The 13339-nt window shown below is 46.6% G+C and overlaps 1 protein-coding gene across 1 annotated transcript in view; it reads left to right on the top strand.

Annotated features, from left to right (window-relative positions):
• The window catches only part of PDE6A (phosphodiesterase 6A), a 41444-nt gene extending 28793 nt beyond the window's left edge, over positions 1-12651 (top strand). The window contains exons 16-21 of the mRNA XM_081035221.1: positions 482-589; positions 6755-6818; positions 7109-7183; positions 8696-8779; positions 10307-10448; positions 12322-12651. Coding sequence (XP_080891347.1) covers positions 482-589; positions 6755-6818; positions 7109-7183; positions 8696-8779; positions 10307-10448; positions 12322-12401 — 553 coding nt within the window. The 3' untranslated portion in view covers positions 12402-12651. The remainder of the gene's footprint in view (positions 1-481; positions 590-6754; positions 6819-7108; positions 7184-8695; positions 8780-10306; positions 10449-12321) is intronic.
• The last annotated feature ends 688 nt before the right edge of the window (positions 12652-13339 follow it).

The following is a 13339-nucleotide window of genomic DNA, read 5'->3' as shown; positions in this document are numbered from 1 at the left end:
AACTCTCACGACAACTCTGGGAGTTAGGTATTGTTACTCTAACTCAGGGGTGCCCAGACTTTTTTCAACCTTTTTCACCAAGGGCCATATGCGGTAAAATACACAAACAGCCGGGCCACTCGGTCGAGGTGAAGTACGTATTGCCTCACCTGGTTTATTTAAGTAAACTAAATATACTTTTGGAATTTGTGGCGGGCCAATTAAAAATGGATTGCGGACTGCAGTTGGCCCGCGGGCCGCAGTTTGGACACCCCTGCTCTAACTGTATAGATGGGAAACAGAACCACAGGAAGAAGTTCGCGAAGATCAGATAACAAGGCCATGACAGAGTCTGGGTTAGAAACCAAGGCCTTCACTCCCAGGCCTTGGTTTGTTAATTACATTGTTTTAATACGTCCCTGTCTGAAACAGCCAATGTTAGAAGCGCAGGTGTTGCCTTATTTTGAGATTTGCTGTGCTAACAAACTGGTGTGTTTTGTAGGAAGAGGACAATGTTCCAAAAGATCGTGGATGAATCTAAGACATATGAAACTCCACAGGAGTGGACGCAGTACATGATGCTGGAACAGACCCGGAAGGAAATTGTTATGTGAGTGGAAACGGGGCTTGAACCCCAGGGTCAGAGGGGAGGTCCTGCAATGACCGGCCTGTTGCCCTCAAGAGACCCCTGGGACACTTTCCGTTTTGGAGGCTTTTGACACATAAAAAAGTAAAGTTATGCCAAAACAAAATCGCAGAAATTATGGTATATGTTTAAGTTTTACAGTAGCACTAAAATTCATGACAATATATTATTATATTTCTCTGTCTACAGAAAGTATATTATTGGAATTTTTTGTATCATAAAATTCGAAGTGTGGGTGGTAAAGTGATGTAACTTTAAAGGTTTTGATAAAACACAGCATTTTATCAATTATGATTTGAGGGATAACTGTGTGTCACTCAAAATATGTAAGTTTAATTTTTTTTTCAGTGTTTCTTTCTATACAGCAATAGCCTGCACGATAGCTGTGCTATTCACAAATTAGTTACACGATGTCCGTGACATTTATAGTGCCTTGTTGGCATGAGGTCCAGTAACGGGACTCAAATTTAAGTTTTGTGGTGAAAATCTTTCACTTCTCTCAATGTGCTTCCGTGATTCACCTCAACTGATGATGGGGTGAGAAGTGTAAATTTGAGGCCTTTTGTAAACATGTAGCCCAAGCCAAATGGTCCCTGGCTCCCTAGCCATAGGTCCCCCAGGTGTTGACCACCAGGGGAGACAAGGCCTCACCCAGTTCCCAAGGAAGCGTCCCAGATGCTTTCGTGAAGATTAGGCTTGAGTAAGTCACACATGTTGCAAATCTCTGGAACACAGAAGGGGTGGCTGCCGGGACAGGTTCAGGGAAGGAGGGGCAAGTGGCAAGTTGTCCTTCCCTCAGCTTTGCAGTTGTCCAACCAGGTCTCCACAAACGTCCCTTGATCCTGAGGTGCAGTGTGACCTGCTCCCATTGAACAAGGGGGCACAATCAGGCTACGGTTGCTCCCCGGCAGACCAGGAGCTGCCCCCCTGGACATTTCAAGATGGAAATGTGCATTTGAAGCAGAAGACTCGAACAAATGGAAAGAAACACCCTGTTTTTTGGGTAGAGGGACTTAATGTTAAATGCTGTCTGTATTCCCGGATTAATGATTCATGTAGTTCCAAGGAAAAGATCTACTTTATTGCTGGGATAATAAGGAAGCCAATTCTAAAATTCTTATGAGAAATAAGTATGCAAGAATAGCCAGAAAATTCTGAAATAGAAGAGAAACAATAGGGAGCAGCAGAACTAAAGGCAGTTCAGTCCTCAGCATGAGGACAGGTGAATGGGACAAACCTGAAAAACAACGCCTGTCCTAAAAGTGGATTTTATACCAGTGGAGAAAGGGATAAGTTTATGTGTTGGAACCAGGAGGTGATCCGATGGGTTTTTTCCAACACCACCAAGCAATTCTGTAATTCTCAGTGGACACTGACTGGGTATCCTACAAATTTAACTCACTTCTGACACTATCTACCTGGAGCTAGTGTCAGATCCCACAGGTTAAGGGCTCAGTCCCACAGATGGGCCCCACTTCAGATACTAATCCCAAGTCCAGATTGTTATCTGTGATTCTGACCACCTGGTTATAAATTGGAGGTTCCCATGACTCCCTCCTCGTTCAATTAAATTGCTAGAGTAGCTTACAGAACGCAGAGAAACACTTACTTATATGTACCAGTTTATTGTAAAGGATATTATAAAGGACACAGATAAACAGCCAGCTGAAGAGTTGCATTTGAGGTCAGACAAGTAAGTTCAAGAACTTGATGCACCGATGTTGCTGACCTATTTTTGATATCAGAGGGATTATTCATTATGAATTTGTACCAACTGGACAAACAGTTAACCAACTTTACTATTTGGAAGTGCTGAAAGGGCTGTGTGAAAAAGTTAGACGAAAACAACTTGAACTTTTCACCAATTCATGGCTCTCGCATCCTGACAATGCACCAGCTCACATGGCACTGTCTGTGAGGGAGTTTTTAGCCAATAAAAAAATAACTGTATTAGAACATCCTCCCTACTCACCTGATCTGGCCCCCAGTGACTTTTTTCTTTACCCGAAGATAAAGGAAATATTGAAAGGGAGACATTTTAATGACATTCAGGACATCAAGGGTAATACGACGATAGCTCTGATGGTCATTCCAGAAAGAGTTCCAAAATGGCTTTGAAGGGTGGACTAGGCGCTGGCATTGGTGCAAAGCTTCCCAGGGGGAGGACTTCGAAGGTGACTAGTGACACTCAGCAATGAGGTATGCAGCAGTTTTTCTAGGATGAGTTCATGAGTATCGTGATGGAGTTGAGTGGTCGCAACAGAAACTACTGTGGTCTACAAAACCTAAAATATTGACTATCTGGCCTTTTACAGGAAAAGTTACCAGCTCTTGGTCTAGTGTTTTTCAAACGAGAAACATGAGGCCCAGAGAAACAAAGCGACTTACCTCGTGTCACACAGGCTTTGGCGGAGCATCAAGAACTGGAACCCAAGTCACCCCACCGCTCTCCTGTACTCCCACACCTTTCTCAGGCTCCCTTAGGCCTTCCCCAGCAAACCACACCCGCCAGGCCAGCTGTCATTCCAGGGAGTGCCTAAATGCCTGTCTAGGGTGGCTGGGATGTTTTATCAGGGGTCAGGGAGAAGTACCGAGTTTCCTCGAATATAAGACCTAGCTCTACGTCAGCTCTACTGTGTCTTTTTTTTTTTAATATATATTTTTTTATTATTGGAGAAGGAGAACAGGACTTTATTGGGGAACAGTGTGCACTTCCAGGACTTTTTTTTCCAAGTCGAGTTGTTGTCCTTTCAATCTTAGTTGTGGAGGGCGCAGCTCAACTCCAGGTCCAGTTGCCCATTTCTAGTTGCAGGGGGCGCTGCCCACCATCCCTTGCGGGAGTGGAGGAATTGAACTGGCAACCTTGTGGTTGAGAGCCCACTGGATTATGTGGGACTCGAACCGGCAGCCTTTGGAGTTAGGAGCACGGAGCTCTAAGCGCCTGAGCCACTGGGCAGGCCCTCTACTGTGTCTTTTGGAGCAAAACTTAATATAAGATCCAGTTTTATTTAACTATAATATAAGACCCAGTATAATATAATATAATTAATAGAATAGAATAGAATAGAATAGAATAGAATAGAATAGAATAGAATAGAATAGAATAGAATAAATATAATGTAATACCCGGTCTTATATTAATTTTTGCTCCAAAAGACGCAGTAGAGCTGATGGTCCAGCTAGGTCTTATATTCGGGGAAACATGGTACCACTAGCTGCACAGCTGAGTTAAAGAGGCATTTACCTTGAGGATGTATCAGGTGAGCAGGAACTAAGCTTGTTTTGGTCAGCCAGCTCTATGCACCTGGGCACTTCCTACAGCTATCAGCTCAAGGTCACTTCCTCAGTGAAGCCCTCCCTGACTTCCCAGACCTAGGTCAGTTTTTCTTATATTATCTCCTAGAATAGAACTCCTTTCCTTCAGAGCAGTTATTTGTTTACACATTTATATTCATTTGTGCGATAAATGTGTGGCTCCCCAACGCAAACTCTCTGACAGCAGGGGCCCTGTGAACCAGCCCCTTCCCGGCATTTGGCATGCATGCATGCACTAGGATGGAGAGATGATTGCTCCCTACGATCCACTTCCGGATGACCCTCTGCCTTGTGGCAATCCCGAGTACTCCCACTGCACATCTGCCAACTCTACTTTTTCTTCTCTCTTCTCTTGGAGAGCTCCTATGCACCCCTCAGAGCTCTGCTGTCATCTCTTGGAAGCCCCCTGAACTGGGCTAGTTGTTCTCATCTTTGGATTATTTTTTTTTCTTTGTACCTTGCACTTCTCTCTGCCATCTCACTTAGCATATTGTGATGACATTTTTTTGTTGTTGTTCTCTGTTCCTTGACTGCCTGTGAGCTCCCTGCAGTCCTCTCTGGATCCCCAGTGCCTCATGTGGCACCTTGGCCCCAGAGCATGTAAGGGGATGGTGCTGAAGTCAATGCAATGCCTTGTCTTGAGGGCATGAGGCTTTGGATTGGTTTTTCTGGTACCCAGATGTCCTCCCCCATCCTCCCCACATACCAGATCTCTGTTTATAAAACACTTCAGATGTTTCACTCCCATCACATGAGTGATTTTCACATGGTCTGTCCAGCCAAGGAAAGTAAACATCCAGGGCTCTCCTAAAGCCACATGTGTGGACTTCAAATACGGACACTGATAGGTAACAGGGAGCCTGTGAGTCTTGTGTGCATAGCTGAGCAGTCATTTCCTTGCTCTATTTGACAGTAAGCATAACATGTCTGTAACACTTGACATTTAGCACAAGGCATGTATTCTGAAGCTATTACAAAGTATAAAGATGTTTCTAAGAAATGTATGCATTTCTGAAAGCTTAAAGAATTCTAGGAATTTTCGAGGGTTTACTTACTTAAATATATTTAAACCAGTTAATATTTCATAAGGAATTCTAAAGGCCTCCAGACCAGCAAATGGAACCTATGCCGATACAGCTGGTTAGTTGTACAATCACCCAAGCTGCTAGTTAGGTTCAGAGCTCCAGTCTTCTCCAACTATTTCCCCTCTGTCCAGCCCTGTCCATGGGTCTCACCAAGTCGGGATGACACTACCAGGTGGATTTAACCCATGGTCCCCCAGCCTGTAGCCATAGCTGCAGGTCAGGCCTTGCGCTCCTCCTGCCTGAGTTGCTGCCGCATCTCTGCTCCTTCCTTTCTACCCTCTCATCCTCCCAGTGCTGCCAGCCTGCCTTCTGCAGCACAGCTCTGAAATGCTCACAACCGAGTCCTAAACCTTTAGTAGCTCTCCATGCTTACTGGAGACAGCCTACACTCCCCAGCGTGGAATTAACACCAACACTGCGTGGCCCTGGATTCTGGCCCCAGACGACCACGCCACTACACCCCGTCTCTGTAACACCTTCTCAAATTCCTACCTCTTCCTCCAATTCATTGTCTACGTGTCCTCCCTTTCCATCTTGTATTGTGCCTACCTGTGTAATAATACCTATCTTATCTTCCTAGTATTGTGAAACTCCTTTAAGAGTCTATCTTCTAATCCTTTCTTTCCTTCTCCAATCCCTTCTTCAACTTCTTTTTAAAAATTTCTTCAGTTCACTTTTTTATTTGTGTCAACATTTTACTAGGCAAACTTTTCAGACATACAGAGTTGAAAGAATTTTATACCAACCATCCAGTTCCATCATTAACATATTACTATCAATTCATCCCTTCATCTATCTGTCAATCCTGCTTATTTTTTGGGGGGTGCATTTCAAAGTAAGTCGCAGACATCCGTGCACTTTCCCCTAAGTACTTCAGCATATATATCATTAACTAGAGGTCAATATCTGTTTATAGCCCCCTTTTTCCCCTCTTAAGGTAAACTATGCCTACGATGAAATGTACAAATCTTAAGTGTGCCATTTATGAGTTTTGACAAATCCTTCCTCTGCTTCTTAAAACAAGGCTTCCTCACAGTGATTGAGCCGCACCTCTCCCCATGTATTACCCAACAGGGGAAAAGCCGTTCTTGGGAGAGGAGCAAAAACTCTTCGATGTTACAATGGTCCTTGGCCCTCCAAACAGACAGAGTGTGTCTGTGGTATTAAAACTGCATGGCGGAGCGATTATAGAAAACATGTCTACATAGGGGAAGATGACGAGAAAAAGGCTGAGAAACATTGTTCTATAGTAGACAGGAGAAAAGGAACTCTGAGGAAGTGATGAGATTGAAATAAAATTGATGTTTATGAAATGCCTAGAACAGTGTGTGGCATATCTTAAAACCCAATAACTGGTCATGAGAGTCACCAGTGTTTACTGTGCACATACTATGTCCAGGCATGTTGCTCAGATTTTTACGCACATTATCTCATTTAATCTTACACCCACTTCATGCAGAAAGTACCATTATTATTGCAGACAAGAAAACTGAGGCTTAGACAGGTTGGTTTAATTGTCGGATGTCAAATTCCTGGTAATCGACAGAGGCAGGATTGAAGCCTCTGACTTCAAAGCCCCGCCTCCAGATGAACTAGAAAGTGACCCCTCTCCTCATCATGGGGGGAGGTCACCTACTAGTGGGATCAGAGACAGGAGAGACGGATGGAATTAGCCGGTACGTGCAGCCTTACGATGACTCTGGACCGATGGACGGTGTCCTTTGTCCAGGGCCATGATGATGACCGCCTGTGATCTCTCCGCCATCACCAAGCCCTGGGAGGTGCAGAGCAAGGTATGGACTCCTCCTGGCCCAAGAGGAGGGGTATTCCAGTACTGGTGACAGCAGCTAAGGTGGCTTGGACTCTAGCTCCTGAAGAAGCCCACCTTTGCGGCATCCTCCTCTGCCAAGACGTGGAAATCACTTTAAGACTTCTTCTCATGATGACAAGAAAATGGGAGTAGTGGGGCAAGGCTGGGGTTCATGTTTTTGCTGAGCTGGAAACCCAAGTGGGGCGGGAGCAGGGGTAGGAGGATTGGGGCGGGGACTTGACTTTGAGGGTGGGAGGGGTCTGCCTGTTGCAGGTAGCTCTGCTGGTTGCTGCGGAATTCTGGGAACAAGGTGACCTGGAGCGTTCAGTGCTACAACAGAACCCCATTGTGAGTAGAGATGGGATGTGATGTTGGGTGTGTGATCTCATCCTGATGGAGAGCTGTGACCTTGCTGTGACAGAAACGTGCCCCCCAGAGATGTATGCTCTTACCCTAGTAATGATCTTTCCCTAATGCAGGAATTCTCAAAGGATGGTCCCCAGACCACCATCAACCTCCTTACTAGGGAACATATTAAAGGTGCAAATTCACAGGCCCCCACCCTAGATGTACCTAAGCAGAGAATCTGAGGTGAGCCCAGGAATGTGCCCTCCTAGAGTTTGGGAACCCTGCTCTAGTGTGTGTTTCCTTAGCTCAGTGAGCTAAGTAGAAATTGACAAGTGGACACCAAAACTTAGATTTCCCTTTCGGTTCCAACAGTCTGGGAGTCCACCTCCCAACACTCTGTTCTAACACACAGTGTGCAAGGGAAGGAGGACCTTGCCAAGCTGAGAGCCTATCAACAATGAAAGTTAACTTGACTGGACCATCAGCCAGCTCCCCCACTGGACACAGTTAGAGGGGTCACAAAGCGCCCTGCACTAAGGCGGGTCTGGGAGTAAGGGTGGGGTAAAAAGGAGAAACATTTTGGGGACAGAACCACAGATATGGGGCCACGCTAAACCTGTGATATGCTGAAAATGCTGGGGGACCACATGAGGCTCAGGTAATGCCCGAGGGAGGGTGCCAGGCTGTGACCGGCAACAGTGTCTGAACATGAACAGCAAGGGCTGTGCAATTTGTGGTTTTCTTCTTCCTTTTAACACTTTAAAATGTACAGAGAACAGTTAAGGAACTCTGTGCACCCATCAGCCAGATCCAACCATTAGCAACAGCCTGTCATTATTGTTTTATCTACTCCCCCCTCCTCGTGCATGTTTTAACCTTTTGGCTTTAGTATTTTAAAGTAAATTGCAGATGTCATTTCTTCCATAAATACTTTAGTATGTATCTCTAAGAGCTAGGAACTTAAAACACACACAACCACAATACCATTATCACACTCCTAAAATTAGAACTAATTCTCCACTATCACCTAATCCTCCATCTCTGTTCATTCTCCCTGATTGAGTAATAAAAATAATTTCATTTGATTTGTTCAAATTGGGATTGAATCAAGGGCCACACTGCCTCTGGTAGTTATATCTCTTAACTCTCTTTTAATCAGTAGCCAGTTTTTCCTCCTCTTTCTGTGTGTGTGTGTGTGTGTGTGTGTGTGTGTGTGTGTGTGTGTGTTTTCACCATTTATTTGTTGAAGAGGATAGGATTTCTGTTGTCCGGTTTCCCACATTCTGAATTTGATTGTCTGTACCCCTGTGATGTTATTTAATATATTCTCCTTTCCCCATACTTCCTGCAAACTGCTAGTCAGATCTGGAAACTTGATGAGTCTCATGTTGGGTTTTTTGTTTGTTGTGGTTTCTGTGTTTAGCCAGAATGCTTCATAGGTAGGGAGGGTTCCCCTGACTGCACCATACCAGGAGGAGCCCAGCACGGTTAACTCTTTCTCCCTCATGACAGCCCATGATGGACAGAAATAAGGCGGACGAACTCCCCAAGCTTCAGGTCGGCTTCATTGACTTTGTTTGCACTTTTGTCTACAAGGTGGGTCTTTTGCTTTCTCAGGCCCAAGCTTTTGTCTTTAATAAACCTGGATATTAGGAATAATAAACCCTGGGTAGTATTTTACAAAGCGCTTCTCCTCTGCCATGACCTCCGGTCCTCAGGACAGCCCTCTGGGGTCTTGTGTGATTGTACACCCAGGACAGGGACAAATGACTAAGCCTGGTTTCAGACAGGGAAGGGGGAAGCATAGCAGACACATGCCCTCCTAACTTCCCTAGCCGGTAGAAATGTGACAGGTCGAAGTCACTCGGTTGTCAAAAGACATGCTGGGATTTCTCTTGGAGCTCTTGCTCGAAGTTAACGTCTCCCTCTTGAGAAATCCAGCGCTCCCAATTCCATGTTATCTGTGCCCCGATCCACCGCCCATTTGTTATTTTTACTTTGACCATGTTACACATGAGGAGGCAGAGTTCAGAGATGAGAAATGACAGAGCCGGGGTCACCGGAGTCAGCCACGAGACAGGATTAGAGCCAGAACGCCTGACCCCCAGGGCTTCTGCTGTGCGAGCTGCAGCCCCTCTGTCAGGAAGACAAGCAGATGGTCCCAGAGGGAACATGAGTGCCTCTCTGATACAACACAGACTAATGGGGTTCCTCTGAGTGACAGAGCAGAGAAGCCGCTGGTCTCCACTACCATCTGTAATATTATTAAACAAGGGAGACCGGGTTGAGCACTTTGCGTGTTGCCACAACAGCCTTGGGAAGTAGGTGTTGTACTCTACAGAGTATAACTCAGTAGACTGAGGCCAAGCTCTGTAGGTGACCCGCCCAAGGTCACACAGCTTGTGACAGAGCCTGGATCTGGGCTTTGAGCACAGCCAGCCCTGGATTTGCCATTCTGGCTTTGGGCAATTCTACTCCATCAATGTTCATCTCAATTTCCTCACCCCACAATGTGGGCGTGACACATTTTGTTTGTGCTCAAAGGTATTATTTGTATTCTCAGGGCTAAGAGAATGTACAAATCCTCTTCACAACATCCTTATGTTTTGTGTACGAGAAAGCATGTGATTTTGTATAGGATTTCACTCAACACGTATTTATTGAGTGTCTGCGTGTTAGAAGAGGCTTCCCTGAGGAGGTGACGTCTACATGGAGGCCTTAAGGGAAAAGAGGGGAAGTTAGAGTGTTCAGCCAAGGAAAGAGCTTGTGCGAAGCCCACAGGAGGCAGGACACACTCCAGCAAAGGACAGAGATCTGGAATGCCCGGAGGGCTCAACGTTCGCCAGAGCGGGAGGGCACTGGGCCTGGAGGGGTTTGCAAACCTTGTGAAGGAGTTTGCGCTTCATCCTGTAGAACGGGGGTTGCCACAGCTGGGTTTTAAGCAGGAGAGGGATAGGCTCTTGTTGACTGGAAGTCGCAGTGTCAGCATGCGCACAGCTGGGTGACAGGAAGCCGGCCACCCGCCCAGGCAGCTCATTCCACAGTTGGATATTGCCAGCTGTGTCTCCGCCTCGAGCCCGGACCTCGGGCCATGGCCCCTGCACCAGAGGCTCTCTCTTCCAGGAATTCTCCCGTTTCCACGAAGAGATCACGCCCATGTTGGACGGGATCACCAACAACCGCAAGGAGTGGAAAGCGCTTGCTGACGAGTATGACGCCACCATGAAGGCTTTGGAGGAAGAGAAGCAGAAGGCAGCCAAACAAGGTTCGCGAAAGTGGGACAGGGAGTCCAGGACCTCCACAATGAACACTCAAGCTCTGCCGAGCTTGGCCTCAGAGTCTCACACGCGGGTCCTATTCAGGTCTTCCTACCACCTGTGATTGTCCCCCCTCTACATAGGAGGGAACTGAGCTTGCAGAGGTGAAGTGTTGTGACGGAGTCACACAGTGAGTGGCAGAGCCTGCTTCCCAAAATTGAGGTTCCCAGCAAGGATTCACTGATTGCCAGTGTAGGACAGATTCCAATTCCAAGGCTGTGGACATAGGGCCCTATTCAGGGACAAAGGAGAAAACCTGGAATTATTGGTTGGAAAGAATTTTTGAGGCCTTCTGTCTGATGTTTGAATCCTATCTATATCGTGATGGGCCTTTGCTTGCACACTACCAGTGATGGAGGGCTCAGTACCTTACATGAAAGCCTCTGTACCACTATTAGAAAGCTCTTCCTTGAACTGAAATTGTTCTGCTTGTTGAAATTTCCACCTCATGGCCATAGTCCTGCCTTCGGGAATCAAATGGGATTTGTTTGTTTCATCTCTTCCAAGGTGACAGCACACTTCCCCTTCCCCAAGTCATTTGTATTACTGGTTGTGTTGCCCGAGTTCCCTGTCATGCAGGGTGTCATGCGGGGTCTCTGGTCCCGCTCCCCACATAAGAACGCAGGACATGGTGAGGCCAAAAAGGAACACCCATGGAGCCATAAGTTGGGGCGTCATACCACTATAGTCTCGCTGGTGGCTGGGTTGGAGACACAGGAGGCAGGAGCCACACAATCTGCAACCTGCCGTCCGCTTCTCTGCCAACCAGCCTCACTTGCTAGCTGCAATCCGCCGTGCTCACTGCAATCCCCTGTGCTAACAGCAATCCGCCTCTCTGCAATCCGCAATCTAGCTCAGCCACGGCAGTTATATCAGTGGCTAATGGCTAACCGGCAACAGCTGATGACCGACTAGTCACAGCTGATGACCACCTACTACCCGAGCCAGCATCTTTCCACGTGAGGCGAGAGCCTGGAAAATGCTCTCTGGGATGTCCCCATACTCCCTCACAGGACATGGCTTCTGGTCCCCACTCCACCTTGACAGCCGCCCCTGTGCATGGTTCTTAGCATGGATACTGTCAGGTCTCCGGCTCTGCTCTGCCGTCAGTGTGGGGTGATTCTGAATTGGCAGCTGCAAATGGGGGGCCACCTCTTGTGCTTTGCACAGCTCCAGGAGGCATCCTGTAATATTACAGTCACCACAGGTTTATATCCTAATTACAATTTTCCAGCAAATGGCAGGAAAGCGTCCTGAGGAAGAAGTGTCTTTTTCTAATTTGTACAAATTGTCTTATGGGCTCGGGGCAGGTCTCTGCAATCTTAGAGCCCACAGATGTCTTTTGTTTGGCCAGCATTTTAAAAATACATGTTTGCTGCCTGCGTTTCAAAGTTGGTATATTTATGATTCTAAAAATTCAGATTCCCAGGGTTTCCTTTTAGAAGATCAAGATCTGGCCGCGCTAATCTGGATTTCTGCATGACAATCATCAGCTAGAGACGAATGGCAGCTCTCTCCTTTAGAAGGCACAGACGATTCCCCCAGTTTGTCACAGGCTCCACCACTCCCTGTTGTCTCTCAGACATTGGTTCCAAATGTTGGTTGCCATTTATCATCACGATTGTGCTATTTTTTTCTTAGTGCCGAGAAATACTCTGGGTTTCTCTGACTCCCCTGACACTTGGCTTGCCTTCTGCACGTGTGGTTTTCTGTTGGCCTCTGAAAGCCCTTGAATTTGCAACTGTTGGTTCACACCAGGGCAAAGGGGAAGCACTCTGCAGCCTCCTCTCAGCTGGTGTGTTCTTTCCTGTCTGATTGCAGCATCCGCAGGAAATCAGCCCAGGGGGAACCCCGGCCCAGGAGGGGACGCATCTCCTTCCAAGTCCTGCTGCATCCAGTAGCCCAACAGGGGACCTGCTGGTCAGAACCGCACTACCCTTGATGAGAAGAGATCGCCCAACCCAGTGGCAAATGGCACACCTTTTTCAGTAGTAAAAGAGTCATAGGATTTGAAAGCTGAATGAGAACTTAGTTTATAAACATCTAGGGGCTTTCAAACCTTTTTTTTCAGCCTTGAGAACTTTTAGTGAGCTAACACCAACATTCTAGCTTTTGTAAACCTCAATTAAATATTTAATTAATGCCAAACTCACCTGCTTGCTTAGAATCATTTTTCTGTCATTTTCTATTTTATTATAAAAATTACCATTCTCAGGCCGGCCCGGTGGCTCAGGCGGTTAGAGCTCCGTGCTCCTAACTCCAAAGGCTGCCGGTTCGATTCCCACATGGGCCAGTGGGCTCTCAACCACAAGGTTGCCAGTTCAATTCCTGGAGTCCCGCAAGGGATGGCGGGCTGCGCCCCCTGCAACTAAGATTGAACATGGCATCTTGAGCTGAGCTGCGTCCCGGATGGCTCAGTTGGTTGGAACACGTCCTCTCAACCACAAGGTTGCTGGTTCGACTCCTGCAAGGGATGGTGGGCTGCGCCCCCTGCAACTAGAAACGGCAACTGGACCTGGAGCTGAGCTGCGCCCTCCACAACTAAGACTGGAAGGACAACAACTTGAAGCTGAACGGCACCCTCCACAACTAAGATTGAAAGGACAACTTGACTTGGAAAAAAGGCCTGGAAGTACACACTGTTCCCCAATAAAGTCCTGTTCCCCTTCCCCAATAAAATCTTTTTTCAAAAAAAAATTATCATTCTCAAAAGTAGAGAATTATGCAACGAATCCCCACCTACCGACCACCAGATTCCAATAGCCAAATATTGTCACATTTGCTCCATCTCTCCTTTTATTTATATTTTTTTTCAATTTTTTTCTCAGCTGAAATAGTA

The sequence above is a fragment of the Rhinolophus hipposideros genome (assembly GCF_964194185.1).
Source record: "Rhinolophus hipposideros genome assembly, chromosome: 23".
NCBI lineage: Eukaryota > Metazoa > Chordata > Mammalia > Chiroptera > Rhinolophidae > Rhinolophus > Rhinolophus hipposideros.
The sequence above is the reverse complement of the archived record's forward strand: the minus strand, read 5'-3'. Positions and strand labels throughout refer to the sequence as shown.